Source organism: Anolis carolinensis, chromosome 2 (assembly GCF_035594765.1).
Source record: "Anolis carolinensis isolate JA03-04 chromosome 2, rAnoCar3.1.pri, whole genome shotgun sequence".
Taxonomy (NCBI): domain Eukaryota; kingdom Metazoa; phylum Chordata; class Lepidosauria; order Squamata; family Dactyloidae; genus Anolis; species Anolis carolinensis.
The window spans coordinates 313,765,595-313,788,260 of NC_085842.1; the positions used below are offsets into that span (position 1 = coordinate 313,765,595).

Sequence of the window (22,666 nt, forward strand, 5' to 3'; positions counted from 1 at the left end):
GTGTCAAACTCAAGGCCTGTGGGCCAAATCCATCCCACCATGTCATTTTATGTGACCCAGAGTTATAGACGCTGGACTATAACTCTTGTACTCCTCATTATCAGACATCATTAATAAAGCTGATACAATGACATCTGGAAGGCTGCAGTTTGCTCTGTTTGGTTAGGATAGTGGGGTTTGAATTTAAATGCAAGACTTGTGGATATAACTTTAAATGTCCTTTAACCTTTCCCCTACTTCAGAGTCACAAGAGCTGTTGGATTGGAGTTCCAGTTATCCCCAGTCTACATGTCAGATAATCAAAAGTGTTGGGAGTTGTCATTCAGTAAGAGCTGGCAAGCAACCCAAATTTGGTAAAAATTAAAGAGCACCATTATAATATATAATATAAAACTGTGTCTCCTTGAGAGGACTCAGGACGGTTTCCAACATGTATGCAAAAACAGTCAGTTGGCCTTCTGTATCCATGGGTTCTCTATCCATGGATTCAAAAGCTCTTTGAAGGCAAGCAATGGCCCTCAATGAAAATTAGCTTGACCCTTCTATTATATTCTTAGTCAATGGCTGATGTAGGGAGTGGAAGAGGGAACTGGAGGTGCACCTGCCAGGCACAGACTGATGATATCACCTGCTGAGATCATATCAAAACATGCCATTGTTCTGTGCAATGTGAAAAAGTGCAAGGTAGTAGTCCAGTGTTGGGGAACTACATAAATTCATTAAGAATTGTATGAAAAACCACCTCTAAAGTACATCTTATATCAAAAATTTTCAACGCTGGCTTGATTTCATCTCGAATTTCAGTTGACGTTCTTTACCATATTTGGATGTTCATCTTCTCCAGGGCTCAGAAATGTCTCCCTTGCAGAGCTTATGAACTGACTGATAAATTCCAAAATATATCTCATTTTTTAACACAGTGTATGAGACTTTGCTTTAAAAAAAAACCTTCAAAAGGAAGTAAGGACTTATGGGTTGCTTTATTTCCACCCAGATTCTGTATGAAGTGACTGTCGTGACTGGAGATATCTCACACGCTGGAACAGATGCTGGAATTTTTATAACACTCTCTGGATCCAACGGTTGCTCAGAAGAGATGCAGCTGGACAAAAACGGAGATAGGTAACCATTACAACACACATTATCAGTACGAAATTATAATTCCACTTTGATTGTCACATTTCTATGGACCATAGGGACATTATGCTGTATTTGTATAGCATGAATTCGGCCCTCTTCTCTGGTTTTGGACCTACTGACAGCAAAGGAAAGCCATGACATTTCAGATGGTTTGTAGGTCTCTGTGAAGACAGAATGAAAGGATATTTGAGAATAGCATAGGCTTTGATGTTAACATGATTGATTGATTAATTGATTGATTTGGAAGAAAATCAATCAATTTTTTTCGGCAGAAAAAATGGAATGCAAAGATACAGAATGGGGGACGCCTGGCTTGACAGCAGTGTGTGCGAAAAAGACCTTGGAGTCCTTGTGGACAACAAGTTAAACATGAGCCAACAATGTGATGCGGCAGCTAAAAAAGCCAATGGGATTCTGGCCTGCATCAATAGGGGAATAGCGTCTAGATCCAGGGAAGTTATGCTCCCCCTCTATTCTGCCTTGGTCAGACCACACCTGGAATACTGTGTCCAATTCTGGGCACCGCAGTTGAAGGGAGATGTTGACAAGCTGGAAAGCGTCCAGAGGAGGGCGACTAAAATGATCAAGGGTCTGGAGAACAAGCCCTATGAGGAGCGGCTTAAAGAGCTGGGCATGTTTAGCCTGCAGAAGAGAAGGCTAAGAGGAGACATGAGAGCCATGTACAAATACGTGAAGGGAAGTCATAGGGAAGAGGGAGCAAGCTTGTTTTCTGCTGCCCTGCAGACTAGGACACGGAACAATGGCTTCAAACTACAGGAAAGGAGATTCCACCTGAACATCAGGAAGAACTTCCTCACTGTGAGAGCTGTTCGACAGTGGAACTCTCTCCCCCAGACTGTGGTGGAGGCTCCTTCCTTGGAGGCTTTTAAACAGAGGCTGGATGGCCATCTGTCGGGGGTGCTTTGAATGCGATTTCCTGCTTCTTAGCAGGGGGTTGGACTGGATGGCCCATGAGGTCTCTTCCAATTCTACTATTCTATGATTCTACGATTCTATGAATAGATATAGGTAACGGTAAAGGTTTTCCCCTGACATTAAGTCTAATCGTGTCCGATTCTGGGGATTGGTGCTTATCTCCATTTCTAAACCAAAGAGCTAACGTTGTCCATAGACACCTCCAGCGCTGTTACTTTCCCACCGAAGCAGTACTTATTGATCTACTCACATTTGCATGTTTTCGAACTGCTAGGTTGGCAGAAGCTGGGGCTAACAGTAGGAGCTCACCCCATTCCCCAGATTCGAACTTTTTGGTCAGCAAGTTCAGCAGCTCTGCAGTTTAACCTGCTGTGCCACCAGGGAATATATATATATCCTACCCTTTATTGAACCATTAGATTAAAACAACCATTATTGATAAAACTCAATAAACATGATGTTTTTACCATTTCTGATTTATGGCAATCTGAAGACAAACCTATTTTCTAGGTAAGATTTCTTCAGTGGGGGTTCATCTTTGCTTTTCTCTGAGACTAAGAGAGTGTGACTTGTCCCGAGACCATCCAATGAATTTCCATGGTTGAATATGATTTCTGGAAATATTATTGAGCCTTCTTCTGGCTTCACGTATTTCACCAGGATAATAACCAGGTTTAGAAGTATATTTTTTCCACATCTAAACCATTGTAAATATGCTGTAGTTCAGTAGATGATGTCACATCCCATGGCTTCATTAGAATTCTGCTTTCATGAAATTGCAAAATGTGTCCCAGACAGAACAACACTTCCAGATAATGCTGTATTTGAATCATCGAGGAAACGAATTCACCCACAGACCTGGAACTAAGGAAGCCTATAACTCTTTCCTCTCTTCATTATCATCCCAGGTGATATGTGACTGGGAAAGAAACATATTTTTTAAAACTGTCCCAGATAATAAGGCAATTTAATTTACATTAGTTGCACAATAGCTTCCGGGAACACAAATATTGATAAGTGGACATGAGGGCACGAAGGTTTGATGAAACCCTCTTGAGAAATGAGTCTATAACATGTGCCAAAGCCATTTATCTGTTCTCTCGCTCGCTCCCAGCCACTTCGTTCTCTTGTTAGTCTTTGATTCAGATTTGTGCTCTTGCTTGCATATAAATTACAACTCCCAAGACCTTTCTTGCCATCCAGCCCATCCTTTAAAAGCCTCTATATAATTTAATCAGTGCTGTAATGCTAGAGGTTGGGTATGAATTCAGCACAGTTATGAATCGAACCTTTAAAGGTGAGCCAAGGTGCAGCAGGGAGATAATAGACCGCTCAGACTGAACAGATAGGCAAAAAGGTATCTGATACTGAAGGTGCCAGGGATTGAACTGGAGACCTTCCACACTGATATGGTTGATCTTTCCATCAGGGAATGAACTTGGTAAGAAATACATGTTCCAGATAAGGTTGAATGTAGTGTGGCATGCAGTGATACTATTGTCGAACACATCACTCAATACTCCAAATGGTAGTCCAAGGCCATCTTCTGCCATACTGGAAAATTTCCAAGAAAGGAAGAAAGAATTGTAGCCAAATGTTGCAAACGTAATGCTAGCACACCACTCTCCCACAATAGATATACAGTAGAGTCTCATTTATCCAACACTTGCTTATCCAACGTTCTGGATTATCCAACACAGTCTGCCTCTTGCCCGGATCCACAACTGTTTTTCTAGGCAGCAAGGACTGAACCTTTTATGGATTTAATTTTCGACAATGTTGTTACAGTAAGTTCATTTTATGTAATTCTATCTTTATTTGTAGTCAATTTGTTTTTGTAGTCAGTGCTTTGTAGTCATTGCTAAATTCATAAATACAGTAATGACTACATAACGTTACCTTGTATTGAACTGCATTTTCTGTCAATTTGTTGTAAAATATGATGTTTTGGTGCTTAATTTGTAAAATCATAATGTAATTTGAATTTAATAAGCTTTTCCTTAATCCCTCCTTATTATCCAACATTTTCACTTATCCCACATTCTGCCGGCCAGTTTATGTTGGATAAGTGAGACTCTACTGTAATAAAAAGTACTGGTGTAGTAAAATCAGGTTTTGAAATAATGGAGTAGCAACATTTTTGACTTACCAGGATATCATCTGACTGGAACATCTCTCTTCCTTGGGTGCTTCTCTTGAATCCCCACATTACATGGGAAATGTGTGTTATTTTTTTTCTGCAAAAATATCCTGTTGTGAGTTATCCCCTGTTGTGATGCAAAGTGTTTAAGATGGCTCGGTCTGCAATGTCTAACCAAACTCTATTAGGTTTACAAAACAGATCTGCTAGAGCAGACTTGTTGATGAGCAACACAGCTTTCCTGCATTTTTGGGTTTTTAATGGGAATAATAATAATATAATAATAATAAAACTTTATTTATACCCCGCCACCATCTCCCCAACGGGGACTCGGGGCGGCTTACATGGGGCCATGCCCAGAACAATACAATATAACAGAATATAAAAGAACAACACATCATAACACATTGAACAATACAATAGATAATAATATACATTACAACGCAAAATCAGGGGAACAATAAAAACAAGGGCAGGCCACATGAACACTAAGTTAAAACAGGGGTGAGAAAGAGAAAAGAATAAAAGCCACAAAGAACAGGGTCATAAGATAGTGGTGTAGTCTAGAGGATAGATATTGGAGGGGAGCAACAAAGAAGAAGTATATAGTAGTTACTCTCCAAAAGCACAACGGAACAGTCATGCTCTTTCCAATATTGACCAATTCTCTCTCTGGTTGGCAGCTACTTGGCCCAATGCCTTAATGCAGGTGTCCTCAATATTGTAGCTGGTTGCTCCCATGAATCCACTCTGGGTTTTGTCCCAACATTGAAGGAGCTTTCTAAAGTGTTGTCCTTTGAAGATTGGGAGCCACCAGTCACCATGGCCTCCAGATGTGTCTGGTTATCTGAGTATAATGGGAGCTGCTGACCAGGGTCTTTTAAAGGCATCATGGTGAAGCACTTTAGCTTGCTGTTGTTTGACTTCAAGTCATTCCCAACTTTTTGTGAGCCTATTAATGGGGTTTGCTTTTGCCTTCGTCTGAAGCGGAAAGCCTGTGACTTGGATCACTGAGTGGGTTTCTGTTGCTAAATTAGGATCAAACCCAGGTCAGAGTCCTAGTCCAAAAAGCAAACTACTACACCATACTGTCTCTAAGGCTAACTTAGCAAGACCCTTTTATAGGCCATGGCCCATAGACTTGGTGTGGGTAAACAGAAGTTGACTCTAGTCCAAAGAGAGTGAAACTTGGGGTGCATCTATGTAGAATGAATGTAGCTTGACATCACTTTAACTGCCTTGGCTCCATGCTATGGAATCATGGGAGTTGTAGTTTTACAAACCCTTCAGCCTTCTCTGCCAAAGAGTGCTGGTGCATTATCAAACTACATCTCCCATGATTCTATAGCATGGAGCCATGAAAGTTAAAGTGGTGTCCAACTTCATTCGTTCTGCCATCTAGATGCACCCTTGGATCCAGAACTTCCTAAGTTTCTGTATCAGGAAGGCTTTAACTGTCAGAGGAAGAAACATGTTTTCTCTTTGCCAAAGTATATCTTAGGAAGGTCCCAAAGCGAGCCACAGTCCATTTGGTTCACAATGCCATCTGGCCATGAATCTAACTTGTGACAACTGCAAAAGTCATGAAGCAGGGTTGTAAAGTAGCAATGGCCAGCTGGTGGCCCATGGGCCGGTCATTCTGTTGAAATAATCGTAATTTCTTTTAAATTTGCATCTATACCAAGACATCCGCACATGGGCAGTGTATGCAGCCCTGTGCCATCTCCTGTCATCTTTTTGGAGGGTCGCTGGATAAGCCCTGGGGAGCTAAACAGAGCGAATTTCTCATCCCTGCAGATTTGAAATTGGCCAAAGGGATACATTTATAATGGAGATCCCAGACATTGCGCCGCTTAAGAAGATGAGGATACGGACTGATGGGGAAGGGTGCCGCCCAGATTGGTTTCTGGAAGAGGTAACTATTTACTGTTTTTAACTCTTCTGTTGTTTGTAGTGATATGAGTGGTCAGTCTGCAGATTTTCATTAAAGGGAAATGTGTTGACCATGAACGTGCTCCTCCTAATGGCCACGGGAAGTCTTTCAAGGCTCCCTTTAGCATCCTTGCTAGGGTTCCCAAATCTCAGGGCCCAAATGCTCTTTTCCAATTCGTAAGGAGCTACCTTGAAAAGTATGTGTCTGTTTATACACAGTATTTTCCCTGTTGATGTTTTTTGATTTTAATGTGTACTTTGTGCAACTATGTGCAACTATGATTGATGCTGAATACAGTAAGATCTTTTTATTTATTGGGGGTACGTTCCCACCAGACTGTGGTTGCCCAAAGCTATGGATATCAACTCAAGGAATTTGCTAGGTCTTCTAATGCAACTCTGTGGTAACTTCTAAAGCAAGCCAACCACAGGGGTTTATCTTTATATCTTTGGTCTTGGTCCTGAGATTTGCTCCTTGGATACTATTGAGCTTGCAATCCTACTAGTATTTCAGTGCATGTGACACATGTATTTTCTATCTGTGACTGTAAGGCTTGAACTTAAGTGATGCTGAAATCTATTAAATAGCAAATGTCATATGTGACTTAGTGTCATTTGCATACAAAGTAGATACATTGTTGCTGCACATGTTCAGAACTAACTTTGAGATAATACGTGGGTTGGATATCCCTTAATATCCTTAGAAATAGTAAAAAAAATGCTAATAAGTGCAATCCAGCCACATCTGGAAGGCCAAGGATGGACTATCTCCTTTTGTCTAAGAGCCAAATTCCAATCCAGAGAAGTTCTCAGGATCCACATTCCAGAGTTGGAAGGGACCAAAGGCAAAAGTTTGGGACTGAAAATGCCAGCATATTTTAGACTGAATGTGTTATTGTGAGTACCTGACATTATACTCTCACATAAGTTGAAAAAAATTCAAAAGAATAAAAAATGTTTTGACAATAAATTCTCTCCCTAAAACTGGGTCAATCTAGGCTGGATCTACACTGCCATGTAATCCAGTATCCAATCCCAGATTATCTTCTTTGAACTGGATTATATGAATCTACACCAGGCATGTGCAAACCTTGGTCCTCCAAGTGTTTTGGACTTCAATTCCCACAATTCCTAACAGTGTACTGTTAAGAATTGTAGGAGCTGGAGTCCAAAACACCTGGAAGGCCAAAGTTGGCCCATTCATGGTCTACACTGCAATATAATCCAGTTCAAAGCAGATAATCTAGGATCAGAAACTGGATTGCATGGCAGCAACTGCATTAAGGTCTTTCTGTATAATCTTCTCTGCAAAGAGACTACAGTGACAATTTTAAACAGGGGCTTATTGTAAGACTCAGCTCTTGGCATTACCGTTGCTCTGGATCCCTAATAGAGACAGGTTGCTTTCCTAGGACTTCTCCCTGTATTTTTTCAAGCCATATTCTGATTACTTTTCTCATTTACATTCCTTTTCCTATGTGAATTAGATGTACACATTTTAAGATCAGAAATGCAATGTGCACTATCCCAAGTTGTAACCCCTCAAATAAGCAGGCCCTCTCCTATTGTTTAGCTCTTCCTGTCCCCTATATGCATGTTTTAAAATATATGAAAATATTTGTTTTTGTCGTGTCACCTCAGTCCTGGATACCCTGAAACTGTCCCAGCCTTTCAATCCAAAAAAGAGACAGATTTAGGAAGGACCAAACTAAAACTTTACTTCTTATTTACACAAAGACGAAGCCACATGGTGAATTCCCACTAAACCTTTTTTACATAGGATTTTTTCTACATTCATTCAGAACTTGCTAATTGGCTTTATTCTTACCTGTTTGTAACTAGCTAAGGTTCTACATCCTATATGGATGTTGTAGTTCCCTGTGTGGATGATCAGTACATGATCAGCACATGTTTGCTGCCAGGTGCTTATCTGCATGTCTTTGGCTTTGTAACTTATCTTTCTTTTAAACAAAGGCTTCACTTTCAGCCATAAAGGGAGTCATGCTTAGCATATACTAGAATTTATCTAATGGTATTTGATCACCCCATGTGTCTAAATTATGACTCTCATAATAATGTATAGAAATATTAACTTTCTACCTTGTTTCCGAAGGATTCCTTGTGTCCATCATATTGTTACATGCCTCAAATTTTTAACTTATCTGTGGATCAAAGCAAAATTCATAATTTTGGCCCCAAAACCTGTCCTCAACTTAGGTCAATTTATACATGAGGTCTCAAGGCAAAAGTTTGCAATTTTGGCCCCAAAATCTGTCCTCAGCTTAGGTCAATTTATACATGAGATCAGTTTATACATGAGTATTTAGCAGGCATGGGCAAACTTCAGCCCTCCTAACCGACCGTTAGGAATTGTGCGAATTGAAGTCCAAAACACTTGGAGGGCCAAGGTTTGTCCATGCCTGATATATATACAGGGTAAGTCTTTAATATGACGGGTATCTCCAACTTTTAAGTTGGGGAATATTCTCCAAATGAAGTCTAGGAAGCTACAAAATAGTGGAGAAGAGGACATGGCCATATGGTGAACCCCAAAAGTTTAGAATAGGACCCCAAGAATGTTGCATTCTGCCCAGGACCTGAGGTTCCCAAGACCAATGCTTCTCAACCTGTGGCTCCCCAGGTGTTTTGTCATAAAACTCCCAGAAATCCCAGCCAGTTTACCAGCTGTTAGGATTTTTGGGAGTTGAAGGCCAAAACATCTGGGGACCCACAGGTTGAGAACCACTGCCCTAGACTGATTTGACAGCATGCCTCCAAGTTTTCAGATAAGTTTCCCTCACAGTCTACCGGATGGCAAGCATTGAATCTGTATCTGTCTGCATGCAAACAAATGTTCTTCCGCCAAGGTACATCCCTTCCCCAAGGACAGCTTGAGTGCCTTGTCAACAATGGCATGTCCTTCATTTCAAGTGTTTTCTCCCTCCTATGGAGAGCTTTCCATCCCTTCATTATTTTTTTACATCCCAAGAGAGAGTAATAAGGCAAGTTGGCTTTCTTCCAGGCAAGGTCACATATTTCAATAATGTTTCCTCCAGTTCCCCACTTCTTATCTTGGCAGAACCCTAGGAGATCTGTGAGCAAAGCCAAGCACAACCTATAATTTTGCCCAAATGGACTCTCTGCTGTTAAGACTTTATTAGGAGGCAACTCTGGCACAAAGCCACTGCACCTGCAATGCATTACAAATCTGCTTTTGTGATGGGAGCTCGAAGCTCATTGGGGTGGAGGGCGGGGAAGTAGCTGCCCTAGACTTTTTGAGAAAACGTTACATATCCTGGCCGAGTGAAGGCCAAAGCTGCCCTGAATGCAAACCATTTTTGAAAAAGGTCAATTGCTACAAAAGTCTCAGTTATATTTTTATACCATTTTGTTTTTCCAGTTGTCTCTCTCCAGTTTTCTCCTATACGCTGTGCCAAATATTGATGTTTTCTTTGTAATTCCACTTTCCTTTTCTTTTCTTTTTTAATGCAATTATATCACACAGCAATAATAGTAATAATATAACTCATTTTCAGCTGGGCTATGTATGCGCAAGGTGTTTTTTTTTTGTATTGGCACTTTGAAAATTTTATTTTATGCTCAAAGGATCATTCCATAATTGTGAGTATAATAGAGGTAAAGGGAGAAACAAAAAGAAGAAAGGAAAACACCTACTGTTTTAGAGCTGGCAAAAATGCCTTCTATTTCCAATATAATGCAGCGAGAAAGAAGGCAAATATCCCTAAATCTTTCAGAGAGCTCCAAATGCTCTAGTTATACAGTAGAGTCTCGCTTATCCAACGTTCTGGATTATCCAACACAGTCTGCCTTTTAGCAGTCAATGTTTTTGTACTCAATGTTTTCAATACATTGCGATGTTTTCGTGCTAAATTTGTAAATACAGTACAGTAGAGTCTCACTTATCCAACATAAACGGGCCGGCACAATGTTGGATAAGCGAATATGTTGGATAATAAGGAGGCATTCAGGAAAAGCCTATTAAACATCAAATTAGGTTATGATTTTACAAATTAAGCACCAAAACATCATGTTATACAACAAATTTGACAGAAAAAGTAGTTCAATATGCAGTAATGCTATGTAGGAATTACTGTATTTATGAATTTAGCACCAAAATATCATGCTGTATTGAAAACATTGACTACAAAAATGCGTTGGATAATACAGAACATTGGATAAGTGAGTGTTGGATAAGTGAGACTCTACTGTAATTACTACATAATGTTACCATGTACATTGAACTGCTTTTTCAGTTGATTTGTTGTAAAACATGATGTTTTGGTGCTTCATTTGTAAAATCATAACATAATTTGACGTTTAATAGCCTTTTCCTTAATCCCTCTTTATTACCCAACATTTTCATTTATTCTGCCAGCCTATTTATGTTGGATAAGTGAGACTCTACTGTATATGTGGCCACGTATGTAACTTTTTCCAAACTCTGTGAATTACTGTCAGTGGGTTGCTGTGAGTTTTCTGGGCTGTATGGCCATGTTCCAAAAGCATGATCTCTGGATGTTTCGCCCACATTTATGGCAGGCATCCTCAATGTGAGCAAAATGTCAAGAGAGAATGCTTCTGGAACATGGCCATTCAGCCCGGAAAACTCACAGCAACCCAGTGATTCCGGCTATGAAAGCCTTCGACAACACAATTACTGTTGGCTTTGTGTTGTCGAAGGTTCACAACCTCTGAGGATGCCTGCCATAGATGTGGGCGAAACTTCAGAAGAGAATACTTCTGGAACATGGCCATACAGCCCAGAAAACAGACAAGAACACTATTGGCTTTCATAGGGAAGTGTGGTGCTAACAGAAGTGGACTGGAGAAGAAGATAGGAGATTCTGTACATATATGTGATGACTCATGGGCCATGTAGTTATTGGTGTTCTGCAGCCTGGGTCCTGACATTATAAGTGGGAGGCCAGTGGGTACAAGGAGATATCCCACAGCAGTAGGCCTCACAAAAAGAGAAAGAAATTTGAAAAAGGGGAATTCCTAGTGAAGAGGTTCCTTAAATACAGAATTTCAGCACCAGCTTTCAAGGAGTATCGGGCAAACCTCAGAGTTTCAGAGGAGGAAACGAGAATGGCACCCCCACCAACCATTCCCATTTGTCAGGAACTGTCTTGATGAATTCTTTCTCATTCTACTCTTCCTGCTGCTTTCAAAAGCTCCCCGTTTCTCAGTCCTCCTCCTCCTCTACTCTGCCCTTATCAATTCTGCAGATTGCGTTCAAAGTGAAAAGGTAATTCAGTCAATTAAGGCCCCTTCCACACAGCTGTATAAAATCCCATATTTGAACTGGATTTAATAATAATAATAATAATAATAATAATAATAATAATAATAATAATAATAATCACACAATAAAAAATCATACAGACTGACTACAAACAGAGGCACAAGTCTGTGGCCCAAATGATTCATTGGAACTTATGCCTCAAGTACCACCTCCCAGCAGCAAAGAACTGGTGGGATCACAAACCTGCAAAAGTATTGGAAAATGAGCAAGCAAAGATACTGTGGGACTGCCAAATCCAGACTGACAAAGTTCTGGAACACAACACACCAGACATCACAGTTGTGGAAAAGAAAAAGGTTTGGATCATTGATGTTGCCATCCCAGGTGACAGTCGCATTGACGAAAAACAACAGGAAAAACTCAGCCGCTATCAGGACCTCAAGATTGAACTTCAAAGACTCTGGCAGAAACCAGTACAGGTGGTCCCGGTGGTGATGGGCACATTGGGTGCCGTGCCAAAAGATCTCAGCCAGCATTTGGAAACAATAGACATTGACAAAATTACGATCTGCCAACTGCAAAAGGCCACCCTACTGGGATCTGCGCGCATCATCCGAAAATACATCGCAAAGTCCTAGACACTTGGGAAGTGTTTGACTTGTGATTTTGTCATACGAAATCCAGCATATCTATCTTGTTTGCTGTGTCATAAAATAAAATTAATAATAATAATAATAATAATAATAATAATAATAATAATAATAAGCACAAGCCAGTCAAGATGGTCCCAGTGGTGATCGGCACATTGGGTGCAGTGCCTAAAGACCCTGGCCTACACTTAAACATAATTGGTGCTGACAAAATCCCCACCTGCAGCTGCAGAAGGCCACCTTACTTGGATCTGCATGCATTATTCGCCGATACATCACACAGTCGTAGACACTTGGGAAGTGTCCGAGGTGTGATCCAATACAACAGCCAGCAGAGTGTCTGCTGTTGACTCATCTTGTTGTGTTTCAAATAATAATAATAATAATAATAATAATTATAATAATAATAATAATAATAATAATAATAATTTGTTTATATCTTGCCCTATCTCAATTTAGGGACTCAGGGCGGTTTGCAACAAATTGGCAAACATTCAATTCTGTAAGATGCTGGACGAGGAACAAAATAACCAAAACTACTCAAGTCCCACAAAACAATTTGGCAGTGTGGACTCAGATAACCCAATTCAAAACAGATATTGTGGATTATCTGCCTTGATATTCTGGGTTACAGGGCTGTGTGGAAGGGCCTCTAAGTCATCAAGGGAAAGGAAGGGAAAGGAAAGAAAAGGGTGGAAGTTTACCCATCCCAGTAGGCTCAGGCAAAAGCAAACTTTTGCCCCTCTCTTAGGTTATGTGCTTATGGTTTGCTCACTGAACCATGCTCTGATGTTGGCTGACCACAAATGTCCCACTTTTAATCTGTGAAATGTTGGAGAGGATGAATATAATGAGTCATATGAGAAGCAGAGAAGGTTGAAGAAACTGGGTGATGGATTTATCTAGTCTGGGGAAGAGGTGTAGGGAAGAGAGAGAGAGAGACATTACTTCATCCCTCCAACATCAGACAGGCTGGGAAGAAAGCCCTTTTGTTGAATCGAATGAATTATGAGTAACAAATTATTTTAACAAATTATCTCCAAGCTCTGGTCACTGCTTGGACGCGTGCCCTCTCCAAGTTTTGCAACCAACAAAGAGGTGGATGGTATTATCTACTTATAATGGTGGAGGCTCCTTCTTTGGAGGCTTTTAAGTAAAGGCTGTATGGCCATCTGTCAGGGGTGCTTTGAATGCAATTTTCCTGCTTCTTGGCAGGGGTTGGACTGGATGGCCCATGAGGTCTCTTGCAACTCTATGATTCTATTATTCTAACATTCTCCCTCCAGGCTAAGTCCAAGATAAAGAGGGTCATCCTTCTCCCTGAGGACTGAAATCTACTGGAGGGTTATTATTTTGGACCCATTGAACCACAGCACAGTTTTTTAGAGTTAGAAGAGACCCCAAAGGGCCATCTGGTCCAACCTTATTCTCTCCTTATGGAGAGAAAAAGCAGGATAAAAATGAACATAATAATAAACATAACAATAACAACATTCTCCCATGCAGGAATACACAAACAATCCCAGCAGATGGTCATCCATCCTCTGCTTAAAAGCTTCCAGAGAAGAAGCTTCCACCATGCTCTAGAAAGCATATTTCACTGCTGAACAGCTCTTACCATCAGAAAGCTCATTCTAATGTTTAGGTATGAATTCGAATTTAGACTAGGACCATGGATATGGCGGGCCCATGCCCGGTGAGCATTTATGCTAAAGCCCAAAGTTCCCAATTGAAGAACATTCACCAGGTGGAGACAGCAACCACAGAGATTAATTAGCAACCCCTCCAGAAAAGGATGCAAGTATGGCTAGCACCAAAATGTACATTTTAAGGAGTGCACATATTTGGAGTCTTTATTTCCACAGCCAGTCATCTCTCAGCTCAATTGAGGCAATCAGCTGGGCAAGTATCAGCCAGTGATATCCGATCAGGAGCGGAAACTGCCTGCTGGTCTACATATACACACAATGAGTCTTTGTCACCTTTGTTGGGTTGTTGTATGTCTTTCCGGCTGTGTGGCCATGTTCCAGAAGTATTCTCTCCTGACGTTTCGCCCACATCTATGGCAGGCATCCTCAGAGGTTGTGAGGTATGGATAAACTAAGTAAGGAAAGGAAAGAATATATATATGTGTAGAGTCCAGGGTGTGGCAAGAGTCCTTTGTCACTGGGAGCCAGCATTAATGTTTCAGTTAATCACCCTAATTAGCATTGGAAATGTTTTGTCTCTTGCCTGGGGGCATCCTTTGTTCAGTCAAGCCCTCAGAGTGTTAGTTCCCATCTACTGTTTTGATTTTGGAGTTTTGTAATACTGGTAGCCAGATCTTGTTCATTTTCATGGTTTCTTCCTTTCTGTTGAAGTTGTCCACATGCTTGTGGATTTCAATGGCTTCTCTGTGTAGTCTGACATGATAGTTGTTGGAGTGGTCCAGCATTTCTGTGTTCTCAGATAATATCCTGTGTCCAGGCTGGTTCATCAAATGCTCTGCTATGGCTGATTTCTCTGGTCAACCATGAAAAGAACATGAAAGGCACTGCAGACTAATTCAACCAGAGAAATCAGCCATAGCAGAGCATTTGTCCCAGTTGCCACACCCTGGACTCTACAAAGATATATATTCTTTCCTTTCCTTACTTAGTTTATCCATACCTCACAACCTCTGAGGATGCCTGCCATAGATGTGGGCAAAACGTCAGGAGAGAATACTTCTGGAACATGGCCACACAGCCCAAAAGACATACAACAACCCTGTGATCCCGGCCATGAAAACCTTCGACAACACTTTGTCACCTTTGTCTAGGAGTTTTTTCAGCCCCAGATTCCTCAGTGTGGTCAGCAAGGGGACGATGACCCCTGGGGCTTGCTTAGGCAGAAATCATATTATTTAAATAGATTTGATACATATAAGGGTAAGGTAGAGAGCAAGGGATACAAAAATATATACAGTAGAGTCTCACTTATCCAAGCTAAACGGGCCGGCAGAACCTTGGATAAGCAAATATCTTGGATAATAAGGAGGGATTAAGGAAAAGCGTATTAAACATCAAATTAGGTTATGATTTTACAAATTAAGCACCAAAACATCATTTATACACCAAATTTGAAAAGAAAAAGTAGTTCAATACACAGTAATGTTATGTTGTAATTACTGTATTTACGAATTTAGCACCAAAATATCATGATATATTGAAAACATTGACTACAAAAATGCCTTGGATAATCCAGAACCTTGGATAAGCGAGTCTTGGATAAGTGAGACTCTACTGTAAAAGTTATAAGAAAAAGGTACATTTATCAAAGGGTTGGGAAAGGATAGCATCTTTGTATAAGATTTGTTGTTGCAGATTTGGTCTGCACATGCACTGATATATATCAGTGCATATCTGTGGACCTTTAATAAAAAGATATAAAATGAAAAATGAACTTTTGAGGGAGGTTGGTAGCTGCTGGTCAGTCTGATGGGCTCGCTCTTTGCTGAGGTCACAAAAGTTCAGCAGAGAAGGGAAAGAATATCATTTGTTCTATTCTTGTGCCCCTAGCAAACTATAAATCATCTTGATACTATGTTCAACAACAGGTGCAATCTGTTTTCCTGCAATTTGAATCCATTGCTCTGTGTCCTAGTGTCCAGAGCAGCAGAAAACAAGCTTGTCTCCTTCTCAATATGACATCCATTCAAATACTGAAACAGCTATCATGTCCCCTCTCAACCTTCTTCTCTCCAAGCTAAACATAGGTAAAGATAAAGGTTTCCCCTGAAGTTAAGTCCAGTCGTGTCCAACTCTGGGGGTTGGTTCTCATCTCCATTTCTAAGCCGAAGAGCCGGCATTGTCCCTAGACACCTCCAAGGTCATGTGGCTAGCATGACTGCATGGAACGCCGTTACCTTCCCACTGGAGTGGTACCTATTGATCTACTCACATTGGCATGTTTTTGAACTGCTAGGTTGGCAGAAGCTGGAGCTAACCGTGGGCGTTCACTCCGCTCCCAGGATTTGAATCTGGGACCTTTCGGTCTACAAATTCAGCAGCTCAGTGCTTTAACACACTTTGTCACTGGGGCTAAACATACCCAGCCCCATAAGCCTTTCCTCATAGTGCATGGGGTCCAAATCTTTGATCCTTTGGGGGAAGAAATGACAGAGGACCTCCTTGGCTATGGCATCCATTTGTGGAGTGTCCTGCCTTTAAAGGTCTGATGGATGCTGACATCGGTTTCTTTCTGTTACCAAGTCATACCAGGGCTTTTAATTAAAAACCTTTCAAATCTACAAATTAATCATCTTAATTTTTATTTGTTTATAGCTATAAACTACCGTGAGATCTCTCAATAAGGGGTCTGATACAATAATTTAAATGTAGAAGAACAAAAGAAATAACTGGATAGTAGCAGTACAACAAATTTAGTCTGACTCCTCAACTCCCAGGATTCCATAGCATTGAGCCACAGCAGTCAATGTGGTGTCACACTGTATTCATTTTACAGTGTAAATGCACCTTTATTCTGCACAAAATGGGCAAAAAAACAGCATGCTCTGCACCAAAATGCTTTTTCTTGCATAGGAAATACACCCAAAACCTTTTGCAGATTTTGTTCAGAATAATACCTAAACTACATTTTTTTTTTCTATGGAGAAAACTCATGAAATTGCATTACTGTTACAAAGTGCATTATATTGCAGTGTAGATGACATTTTGGGTAACTCGTTTGAAGCATGAAAAGGATTAATTTCTCCACTGACATCAGAACCAGCAGGCCTCAACACTGAGTAACCTCATTTCCAAATTCTGAAATCTGAAATATTCCAAAATTGTTCACATGTGTGGCTGGGATAGTGTCAGCTTTACTTTATGTTAGTTTAACATACACATTTGTTTCATGTCCAAAATTCAGGCTATGTGTATATGTATATATGAAACCATAAGTGAATTTTGCATTTAGTCTTGAGTCCCATTTCCAAAATACTTATTTTATGCATTTCATTTACTTTATTTCTATCCCACCTTTCTCCTGATGTGGGAACTCAAGGTGGCTAAAACATCAAACATGACACGATGCAGTGAAAACAATGCAGTGCTATCGCATTATGTAGATATATGCAAATACAGGTATTGCAAAATCCAAAATAAAAATAACAATCTGAGATCCAAAACACTTCTGTTCCCCCATCCCTTCCAATAACGGATGACAGTAGGCTTCTAGTGAGGCATCAGTGTGGTGCGAACACTGATCCGAGCTCACCTCCGTTTGTGTTGGAGGTGTATCTGAGCAGGAACATACGGGAGTTCTTGTGGGGGAAGAGCTGGGACATCAAAACAGATGGTGCACTGTCAGTGCTAAGTAGACAAGACGAGATGGCAAATTAAGCCGTCAGCCATGTAATTAACCATTTGTGGCTTGATAGATGCATGCATAATATTCTGAGCTTTTCTGCTCCAGTGAAATGGCAACAGAAGAGTATTTTTAATGCCTCCCCCTTCTTTTCATAACAGATAATAATAAAAACCAATAAAAGTGAGCAGCTAAGTGGCTATATTTATATAAGTACATCCCTGACAAGATTATGATTCCATGAAACCATGGATAAGGTAGATCAGTCCCAGAATAACATAGAGTTGTGCTGGAGGACCTAGAGGTTCCTCTCCATGGATTTGCTAGGTGATCCAGTGGTAACATTCAAGGAAACATTATAATGTCACCTGGAGGACCTACCAAATTCTTAGAAAAATCATTTTACGCCAGGGGCAGGTAAGTTAAACTACTGATACGGGTCCCACAATGGCATTCTCTCTTGGGACTAAAAGCACCACCACTAATGACCTTGTCACACAGCCGCTCCATGTCATCGTAGGCATGGGGAACCTGATGTTTCATGCCCCACATTACCCAACTCCTCTCCCAGCTGATCCCATGGGGGAAGTGTCGATTGCATAGCTTCCTCCATTTCTTCTAATGGCAACATGGGAAGCTTCCCATGTTGCCACGGCTTTTGCATGCACCACTTCCGCCCTCCTTCACTCTTGGAGCCACGCCATCTGATGGGAGCCGATGAGCTCTATGGGTGACCTGTGTCAAACCAACACATGCCACCAAATTTAGCCCTTTGTGATGAGGCCGTAACTCAAAGGACCTAATCTGTTTTGATGTTCCAACTCTAGAGATAAGGGAAAGCTAGCTGTAATGGAGATAGGACAGTCAGGCTGAGGAAAGAGCTGAGTAGCGTTTTAGGAAGCCACAAATGATTAAAAAAGAAGACCCTGCACTTTTGCAGGAGTTAGGAAACCACTGAAAAAGTGAGAAACCTGAGAGAACATCTCTCTAAGAGGCTCTAGGTCATCCAACAAACTGCTTGGTCAACGTCTGGTGCAAGTTGACCATGGAATTTCACTGGAGGACCTACTAATGCTTAAAGCGTTCTCAGTAGGAGTGCCTAGAGGAGCGTTCTCTCTGGGAATTACCAGATCCTCCAGTTTAGCTCTATGGACAATGTGCAGTGGAACTTGACCATACATTTTCACTGGAAGACCTAGAGATTCCTAGGGAATCAAATCTGCAAACAATCAGACCTTCAAAAGTTAAACCCACAGACGTGGAAGACCAGCTATAGTTCCAGGTTTAATCTGTTACCTAAATGTGCCTTAATGAAATTCTACTTATTTGTTACTCATTTTGAAAGTGTGTCTGGCAGATCCTATTATGTCAAATAGTCTGCTCACACTTACCATGGCAAAACCACAGAACAACATATCCCATAGTCCCCAGAGGGATGATGTTGAGGTCCAAGTGCCTGATCAGAAAGGAATCTCAAGGGGGAAAGGAGAGCGGTGGGTGACAGAAACCCAAAGATTGGAAATATGGGGCCAGCCTAGAGAGGGGATCCACCACTATTTGTGTGTTTTATGTGTAAATACGAAGTTCTATTTACTTCACTGGTTGCTTAAACAAATTCTGTGATTGCTCCCTTTTAAAGCTTAAAAAAAAGTACCAGCTTTTATACTGAAGCTAAAGTTATTCCATGTATTTGCCTTTTTCTCAGATCATCATGAAAAATTTGACCACTCAGGACGTGACCACCTTTAACTACAATGATTGGCTCTCGAAGCAATGGGGCGACAATCTGACCTTGGAGTGGGAGATGCCAGCAATAGTTGACGATGAAGTGATGATGGAATATACAACTTACAATGTCCAGGTTAAAACCAGTGACATCTCAGGTACATCTCCATTTTCTGTAAGGATCTACTGCAGATTTTAATATGCAGTTTGGAGAATCACAAGTGGATATTAACCTAGTGAGGGCTTGTCTAAGGAAAGCATTTTTATGCAAAACATCACTGAGAAATGAAGTCCATCTGTTCTACACTGTAAAATTGATGCAATTTGGCACAACTATAACGGGAATGGACCAATGCTATGGAAACTTGCAAATTGTGGTTTGGTGAGGCATCAACATCCTTTTGCAAAATTAGGATTGCATAGCATTGAGCCATGTTAGTCAAGGTAGTGTCAAACTGCACTAATTCCACAGTGTAGATGCATTGATTTCACATTCTGCTGGAAGAAGAATCTCTCAATTTTGCTTTGGGTTTTAACTTCAGAGAACTGTGGTATCAGACTATAGATTTGTTGTTGGTCGTACATGCCTTCAAGTTGTTTTCAGCTTATGGACAACCTTAAGTTTAGCCTATCACAAGGTTTTCTTGGCAAGATTTGTTTGGGAGGGAAGGTTGCATATACCTTCATTGCTCAAGGTCACCCAGTGGATTCCCATCGGCCAATGATGATTTGAACCCTGGTCCCACATTTAAACCACTGCACCCCACTGATTCCCCAGTCTATTGATGAACAAATCAATATGGGACAAATCTCACTTCTGGGACAGAAACTCTTTTTTAGTTTTCCTGTGATGTCTCATTGAATTCAATCTTACAAGAGAAGCAGAGGGCAGTTGGTATCAAGGGAGTTATTATTGCAGCAACTTCAATAGAGATGGAATTCTGGACCAGATGGCCTTCAGAACATGCTCTTTGGCTGTTTGGAATAAACTCCAAATGATGCCAAGTGCATGGCGTGAACTTTGTGCACATTTGGGAGGCACATCTCTCATTTTTAGAGAGTGGGTGTATGCCAAAATATGCCCTTCCCATGAAGAATTTGTGATGCTCCAGCTGTTGTCAGAGCACCACACGCATCTCCCCTCATCCCTGGCTGAGGCTGATGAGTGTTGCAGAAGACTTTGGGTTGCTGAATCCTACTTTACGCATTGGGGATGTAAGCCAACATCATCTAATTCTTGCTGGGAGTTTGCAATTCAGTTTGCCTCTATGTGGGTAAGTAATAGGAGCAACACTATTTTGCTCCCAGCATCCAACCTCAGCAGTTCTCTCAATTCCAGACCTGTAAGTTTCCTTTTAACAAAATAAAATAAAGCACTAATGATGCCAGGATGAACCATAGCAGGGCCCTGGAAGCCCAGCCATTTGATAGCTGTGCTGTGTTTCAACACTGGGCTTCCTTATTTGTAACCATGTTGAAACAAAGCTTAGAAAATGTACAGTAGAGTCTCACTTATCCAACGTTCTGGATTATCCAACGCATTTTTGTAGTCAATGTTTTCAATGCATTGTGATATTTTGGTGCTAAATTCATAAATACAGTAATTACTACATAGCATTAATGTGTAATGAACTACTTTTTCTGTCAAATTTCTTGTATAACATGATGTTTTGGTGCTTAATTTGTAAAATCATAACCTATTTTGATGTTTAATAAGCTTTTTCTTAATCTCTCCTTATTATCCAACATATTTGCTTATCCAACATTCTGCTGGTCCGTTTATGTTGGATAAGTGAGACTCTACTGTACTTGTATGGACTTTAATGCCCAGAAATCCCATAAGAATTCCACTGGTCAAGCTGGCTGGAGAACTTTAGGTCTGCAATCATATTGGCTGTTATAATGTTCCCATTAAAATGGTGCCAAAATTCATCTCAATCAGGACAGAAAGCTGCCTTACACCTCCCAAATATTTCAGGAAACAATACTTTTTGTTGTCCTGATGTCAAAATGGGCTTTTGAAAAATACCTTATACTGACACAAACTCAAGCCTTACTGAGACAGACCCAAAGGTAATACCTGTGACTTAAGGATGGCTCATCCCGATGTTACAAGAAGTGGTCCCTAGTGATGTCACAAAGTGTATCACTTAGTGATGTCATGTCATTCATTTCAGAATCAATACCTGAGACCTAAGGATGGCCCCTGGTGATGTTACAAGAGGTGGCCCATAATGATGTCACAAGAGGCATTTCCTAGTGATGTCATTCATTTCAGAATCAATACCTGAGACCTAAGAATCGCCTCTTGTGATGTCATTGGAAATGAACTCTACTAATGCCACAAGGAACATTCTCTGGTGATGTAATTCAGCTTGATACATGAATTATCAGTTCTGTCAATAGTAAGCCATTCGAGTAACAAAAACAGCAAATCATGGAGAAAGAGAGAACAGAATTAATGTAGTTTGACACGACTGTAAGTGCTATGCTTCAGTGCTACAGACTCCTCAAAGTTGTAGTAAGCTCTTTAGCCTTCTCTACCAAAAAGTGTTGAGTCTTCACCAAACTACAAATCCCAGGATTCTATGGCATTGAACCATGGCAGTTCAAGTCATGTCAAACTACATCAAATCTACAGTGGAGATGCATCCAAAAATAGAAAGCTATTGCCGTCAAGTCAATTGACTCCTCAGGTCTTTCAAGTTAAGCTGTGGCTTCCATAGATGAAAAGAGCCAAATAGAGCTTGTAAGATAATACAGAGGAAAAGAGGGAAATACATCCCTAAGTGCTCAGTGATGTTTGTTATATTTAAACAAGCCTATGTATATATTTCAGGGACTACATAAAAACATACAAATAGAAATGTCAAATTAAAAATCAAAAGGACAACACATATAACCCTAGGATCGGTTTGCTTTAAGGTTGCCATAAGTCAGAAACAATTTACAGCACACAGCAACAATAAATCTACATTTAAAAATCGGAATACATTTTAATTTTTCTATATTGTTAAAAGCCTATAAGCACCATTTCTAGGAATTTTCTGGAGCTTGAGATCTCATTCCATTTTTTGAACTGACAAGAAACTGGACAATCAAGCTCAAGGTTTTTAAAGAACCCAAAGGATGATTCATGCCCCTAATTGCTCCCACTTTGAAATATCCAAAACAGACCAAAAGCATTTAATGTTGTGGTGTGCTATCTATGAAGGGGAGGCTTGATTGAGTCCTGATCTTCCTTGGTTTTCTCAAGTCTTGCAAACCTGATGGAGTTGTAGCTTCCTTAGAATCATAGAATCATAGTTGGAAGAGACGGCATGGGCCATCCAGTCCAACTCCATTCTGCAATGCAGGAAAAGCACAATCAAAGCACCCCCAACAGATGACCTTCTAGTATCTGTTTAAACGCCTCCAAGGAAGGAGCTTCCATCACACTTTGAGACAGATTCCCATGATTCCATAGCATTGAAACATGGTAGTTAAAGTAATTAACTGCATTAATTCTATAGTGTAGATACACTCTGTGTGTCACTATAAGTCAGG

General features: G+C 40.6%; 1 protein-coding gene and 1 long non-coding RNA gene across 2 annotated transcripts in view; one reads left to right on the forward strand and one right to left on the reverse strand.

The window, feature by feature from the left end:
- loxhd1 (lipoxygenase homology PLAT domains 1) overlaps nt 1-22,666 on the forward strand; it is a 210,406-nt gene that overhangs the window by 167,429 nt on the left and 20,311 nt on the right. Inside the window, exons 34-36 of the mRNA XM_062972582.1 lie at nt 995-1,122; nt 6,014-6,131; nt 19,101-19,278. Coding sequence (XP_062828652.1) covers nt 995-1,122; nt 6,014-6,131; nt 19,101-19,278 — 424 coding nt within the window. The remainder of the gene's footprint in view (nt 1-994; nt 1,123-6,013; nt 6,132-19,100; nt 19,279-22,666) is intronic.
- Nucleotides 962-21,358, reverse strand: LOC134296796 (uncharacterized). Its single transcript, XR_010003660.1, has 4 exons — nt 21,201-21,358; nt 8,249-8,310; nt 4,226-4,313; nt 962-1,102 (listed from the first exon to the last, which is right to left on the reverse strand). It is a non-coding gene; the product is annotated as an uncharacterized LOC134296796 (long non-coding RNA).